Source organism: Peromyscus eremicus, chromosome 3 (genome assembly GCF_949786415.1).
Source record: "Peromyscus eremicus chromosome 3, PerEre_H2_v1, whole genome shotgun sequence".
Lineage (NCBI taxonomy): Eukaryota > Metazoa > Chordata > Mammalia > Rodentia > Cricetidae > Peromyscus > Peromyscus eremicus.
In genome coordinates this window covers 40,914,057-40,920,056 of record NC_081418.1, presented here as the reverse complement: position 1 = coordinate 40,920,056, position 6,000 = coordinate 40,914,057, and the positions used below count along the sequence as shown (strand labels likewise).

The 6,000-nt window shown below is 47.3% G+C and overlaps 1 protein-coding gene across 3 annotated transcripts in view; it reads right to left on the bottom strand.

Annotated features, from left to right (window-relative positions):
* Nucleotides 1-2,413: 2,413 nt before the first annotated feature.
* The window catches only part of Ccdc136 (coiled-coil domain containing 136), a 31,592-nt gene continuing 28,005 nt past the window's right edge, over nucleotides 2,414-6,000 (bottom strand). For all 3 annotated transcript variants that reach the window (XM_059257477.1, XM_059257479.1, XM_059257478.1), the window contains one exon: nucleotides 2,414-2,746. In XM_059257477.1, the coding sequence (XP_059113460.1) occupies nucleotides 2,636-2,746 (111 nt within the window). In that variant the 3' untranslated portion in view covers nucleotides 2,414-2,635. The remainder of the gene's footprint in view (nucleotides 2,747-6,000) is intronic.

Sequence of the window (6,000 nt, the reverse complement as noted above, 5' to 3'; positions counted from 1 at the left end):
GGCCTGCAGGCAGTGGGTAGAAAGCTATGCAGAGGGCAGAGGCAGGGGCTCTTCATTCTAACTGGACCCAGATTTTGGTGCCTGCCTGCTTGTGGTTTTGAAGACACACTTTCTCTAGATTTCAAATCAGCTTCTGTCTTTTAAAGCTAAGTCAAGCGAACGTTTCACATTTAAAAGAGACCTGTTTCATGTGCTCTGGGAACACAGGGTCAATAAGACCTGAAGGCACCAAGTCCAAGCCAAATGAAGAGGCAGAAGGGGCGTGTGTGTGTGTGTGTGTGTGTGTGTGTGTGTGTGTGTGTGTGTGGTGTAAGTGCCTGCGGAAGCCAAAAGAGGGAGTTGGGTCCCCTAGAGTTGGAGTTACAGGTAGTTGTAAGTTGGCCGATGTGGGTGCTGGGAACTGAGCTCTGGTCTTCTGAAAGAGCAGAAAGCACTCGTAATTGCTGAGCCCTGTCTCCAGCCCTAGGGCAAGGCTCTGAAAAACGGGGAGAAGGTCAGGCATCCTAAAGGGAACAATTGTTGTTTGTGGGGAAAGACAGACCATATTCTGTCATGATCCAGGCTTTTGGTCCAGGCTTCTTGGCAGATGGACTGCCTACCAGAACCTTCTCTTCTAATTTCAAATGGTATTGGTGGTCCTCCGTGTCATCGGAACTGCCATCTACTGTTACTGCTATGTGGCTCTCACAGAGTAGAGCCAAGCTGCAAAAAACTCTCAAAGCGTGGAGCTTCCGTGAAGATTCAGATGAGCTGGGCTGCAAAGACTCTGAGACCAGCCAAGCTACCCGGAAGAGGCTTAGACCAGCTGGAGAACTTGGAGAGGACACTCTCCGACCCTCTCCAAGTGCCTGCAGGCTGTGCAGTGGGCTCCAGGTTCCCAGCTTTTGTGAGCCGTCAGCCATGCTGGGGTGAGCTCTGGTGATGCGGCCATCTTTGAGTCATTTGTGCTCCTGTAAGTGACCCCTCACCCATTCTCCTGTAAGTAACCCCAATAAAACTCATTGGTTCACCAAATTGGACTTCCGTGATATCTGTATTTAAGTCTGTCATGAGTGCCCTAGTGAGTAGATGCATGTTGTTGCAACTCCTTAGGAAAAATCTGTCATACAACAGAGGCAGAAGGGGTCTCAAGGTCATAAAAGCCATCCTGTTCACTGTGGTTTAAGTTGGGGGTCTTGCATGTGGAACAATACTCTTGAGAACAACCAATCATAAAGGCAGGGAAGTACATAGAAGCCTGCATAAATTGTCCCAGCCAAGCTGCTATCTCCTTTAAGATACATTTTCAATCCTGTCCAGCATTAAGCTCCAGGAGACTGACCTTGAAAGATTACATCACCTTGGTATATCTGCTCTCTGCTTCACTGATAGTTTCAGCTAATGAAATGCCACTGGGATACAGGAAGATGGGAGGAAAGGGTACTAACCTTCCCTCATCATCATAGATCTGGTACAGCACTCCTTCCTGTCAGGATCCCTTCTCAGGGCTCCAGCTTCTAAAAAGTATGGTTTGCGTGTCAGGTGAGTAAAGGTATGCACACCATGGTGCACATTTGGAGAATCGGTTTTCATTCCACTGTGGGTTCAGAGAACTGAACTTAGGTCCTCAGGCTTGCTCAGTATCCTGCTTAGCTTCAGCTGTCAAGTTGACGTAGCCTAAAGTCATCTGAGGGAGTCTCAACTGAGGAGGATTGCTAGGATCAGGATGGCCCATGACCGTATCTGTGAGGGACTGTCTTGACTGATGATTGATGTGGGAGGGTCCAGCCCACTTTGGGTGCCACAGTGCATGGCAGTTGGGCCTGGGCTGCACAAACAGCGTCCTTCCACCGGGTCGGATTTGGGCCCATGCCCTGACTTCCTTCAATAATGGATTGTGACCTGAAGTTTAAGTCCCTTCCTCCTCCTCCAGCCTAGGGTGGTAACAACTTTTCACTGCTGTTAGGACCCGGGTACTTGACAATTTCTTCTTGGTTCTCCAGTCTTCCATACATAACTGCTTCATGAAATTCTCTTCAGTCCAAGCGTCAAGTGTCTTATTTGCTGCCAGGCTCATGACTAATTAATTAAAATGTCTCCAAAGGCGAGTCCCTGGAGTCAGAGGGCTAAGGCACAAAAGCTCCCATGAAGATCTTCTTAGAGCACAGAAGCTGAGAGGTCTTTTGCCCATTGCCCCCTGCCCCACACATGGTACCCAGTTCACTCCAGTTCTGTGTTGCTAAGAGTTCCCTGAGATAGGGTTAAACAGGTACAGTGCAGTCTCTGTGATTCGGCTGGCAGCCAAGAGAGCCAACCTCATTTCTGAAAAGTCGTATTTAAAAGGCAGACTCTTAGGTGGGATACTCGGAGGCTGGGTGATTGCTCTGTTCAGTGTTATGTGAAACATTTAATGAAGAAGAAGCCACACAATGTCTCATGTAATTAGGTTGACATTTAATTACAAGGAACCCAGGTTCTTACACAAGGCAGGTGGTTAGGAGCCAGCAACTCCCATAAGCTTTTCCAGTCTGAGTGGCTGAGGCAAAGGAGATGGGACACATGAGTGGGTTGGGGGCTCTGCACAGTGTGTTCTGCCCAAAGGGGAGGGTGGTAGCCTCTGGGATCCATCCGCCCTCTGGGCTGGCCAGGTATGCCATCACTTCATGTAGCAGTATTCTGTATCTTGCGGTCGCATGTTGGGTAACACATACAGAGCCACGGCTGCAATCGCCAAGAATACCACAGGCTTCCACATCCCAAACATGTTCTGTGGGGACCAGAGAAAACCGTGAGTTCCAAGCCTTCTGAACCCCTCTAGGAAGCTGGAGGGCACGCCTCAGGGACATTATAGCTCAGCCTCTCTCACCTCCTGGGTAATCATGGAGACTATCATCTTTTCATTCTGGCACCACCAGTCTGTGGCCGGATACTGTATGTATCACTTAGGTTATTCCTGAATCTGTGCTTGATTTGTCCGTGTGTGTGTGTGTGTGTGTGTGTGTGTGTGTGTGTGTGTGTGTAAAGAAGTGGGGTCTTGATTTGTCCGTGTGTGTGTGTGTGTGTGTGTGTGTGTGTGTGTAAAGAAGTGGGGTAACCCGGGCCTTTGGAGGAGGCAGGCACATCTCATGAGCTTTCTGTAGAAGTGAGATCTGAGGTAAGAGGCGGAGGGGCTGGGGCATGAGAGGAAGAGACCAGAAGTGACCAAATGCACTGGAAAATGAAGAAGTAAGGAGTGCATTGGTAGCCAGGGACTTTATGTCAGATGGCGTTATTTCTAGAAAGTTCAGGGGAACCTGCTGCCGGTCCTGGGAAGCAAGACACACACTCCTCACCCCAGCTCCCCACATTCAGTCACCAGGTCATGGACTGACCTGTAGCACGCACTTAGAGTGTGCTAAGGCTTCTAAACACTCCAACTGCTGGTCAACCCTGATGATTCAAGGGTAGCAAATGATACCATAAGAAAATATTCAGGAAACATGAATTCTCTTGGACATGAAAATAAGAGAAATGAGAGAGAATGTTCCTATCCTTGCTATTCTTTTTACTGTATGGTTTAAAGGACAGAATTTGGATTTTGAATCATAAGTTATGGCAGAATGGAAAAGAAAGGTGGCTTGAAGAAAAAAAATGGAGTATAGCCCATTAAAGCTAACAACGTATTTGCTTAGAGAATAACTGATCTAAAGGAAAAATTTAAGTTAATTTCAAAGAGCAAAGATAATCTCCCAAATTTGTAGGAATAGTTACTAAGAACAGAATATGTAAAATGAAAAAAACTTAATCTTGAAGTGGATGTACAGAATAATCCATTAAAGAAACTTGAAGCAGAACCAGGAGGATATATGAATGCTGTTGCCTGGTCTACATGTCAGGCCCTTTCAAGACAAAGGGACAATCTAGAAAAAACGTTGACTCCAGCTGGGGTAGCACACATAATCCCAGCGCTTAGCTACATGACCAGTGGGAGGTCAGTCTGGGCTTCATGAGATCCTGTCCCAAACCCCAGAAAACCTCCAGATACCACTGCTAGCTGAGGAGCTATTGACAGCTGATGGATGCTGCGAGATGGATAGCCCCCCCTTTTTTTTTGTAGATGCAGCTACTGTTAATAGCTCAGGTGGGTGGCCTGACACCCATGTGCACACAGACAATACTCGGTTGACTTATTTGAGTGTCCCAAAGAGCTTCTGGGCCTTCTAGCAGCCACAGGCTTCTGGATGTATCACCAGACTGACAGATTAAGGAAATCATATTTGGACTTCAGCAAGGTGTCTGACAAGATGTCCTTGAAGCCGTCGCAGACACAGGCAGACAGACAAGTAGGATAACAGTATAGTCTGCTGTATGGTCATTCCTTAAGTGGCCAAATTGCTGAATAAAGAGACCTTGGCAAGACAAGCCTCTACAGGCTGGGTCCTTCCATGCAATCTGGCTGGACACAAAGGCAGCGGCCTTGTCACCCCTGAGGATGTGAATGAAGCTAGCAGGAGAGAGGAATATTGTAAAAACACAGGGTCAAGGTAAACAACCAAACAAACAAAACCCCACAAAAATTCAAGGGTCACAGGAGTGAACTGCAGCTAACAGAGAAGAATGGAAAATTTGGCCCAAACAATCAAGTGTTAGTACAGAATGGGAGAGGATACTTAGTGTGTACAGTATACAAAAGAGTTTTAGAAACAAGACACGAATGAATTAATATTAGTTACCAGGAGAGCCACCGAGGGTGGAGGCTGCGCAAGCAGAACAGGGTAACAGTCTAGTGTGTTGTGTTGTGTATCTGTTGTGCCTGGGGGCCAACCAGCGGGCAGTGCTCACAATGAGAAGAGGTGGTCAATAAGGCTGGGGATGGAGTTCAGTTGGTAGAATACTTCTCTAGTATGTATAAAGCCCCGGACTTTATCCCCAGCACCCCCAAACCTCAGTGTGGTGGCACACACATACAATCCCAGTAACCCAGAGGTGGCAGCAGGAGGACTGGGAGTTCAAGGTCATCCTCCTCTACATATAATTTGAGGCCAGTTTGGGCTACAAGAGACCCTGCTGGAAAAAAAAAAAATCACAAAACAAAATGTCGGGGGAGGAAGTGGGGTCACTGAAAGCGCTAAGAAACTGACAGAGGATTGGTTGTTTTTTTCTGAGACAGGGTCCTTACTTGTAGCCCAGGCTGGTCTCAAAGTCCCATCTTCCTGCTTCTCTAACTGAAGTGATAGGATTACAGGCACACGTCATCACAGCCTGCCTGCCAAGAGTCTAACTTTAGAACTGTTAATAACAACTCCTTACAGTCACACCCACAACTCCTGGTTGTGTTCACTGTCTACACTTTAGTTTTATCACGTGTAAAATGAAACAGCAAGGCTTCCTCAGGGGATTGCTGTAGGGATGAAATTAGTCCATATACGCACTGTGACTAGAGAAGTGCCTGGCACACAGCACATGCTGTTTAAGTGCATGCTTTTTTGTTACTCATATGATTTTAAAAATTGAATTCAATCTACTTTTCTAATTTTAAAAAGTATTATTTATTGGGGTGTGTGCGCGTGTGGAGGTCAGAGGACAACTTGTGGGAGCAGGCTCTCTGTTTCCACCTTGTGGATCCCAGGGAAGAAACTGAGGCAAGCACTCTTGCCCCTGAGCCTTCTTTCTGACAGGCTTTATGTTAACTCATCTGCTCCTCACAGGAACTGTAAGAAAAGCAGGGTGGAATCAGCCTTCATTTACCTTGGAAGAAACTGAAGTCTAAACCATGTATGTTGTTCCCTGGGACAAAGCTAACAGGGGACACAGACTTGGTCAAGCTCTTGTCACTTGTCACTACCTTCTACACTATGGTGCCTCAAGATCTGGGCAGAAGCTGTACACTGAGGACTTGGCCAGAGCTCGGGGCAGAAAAGGCTCCAGAGAGAACTCTTAACCACAGTCCCTTCCCTGCTCTCTGACGGGGCATGGTGGAGCCTGGCAAAAGGCTGTGGCTGAATCCCTTGTGTCTCATTCCGTAGGGACTCCAGAGACTTC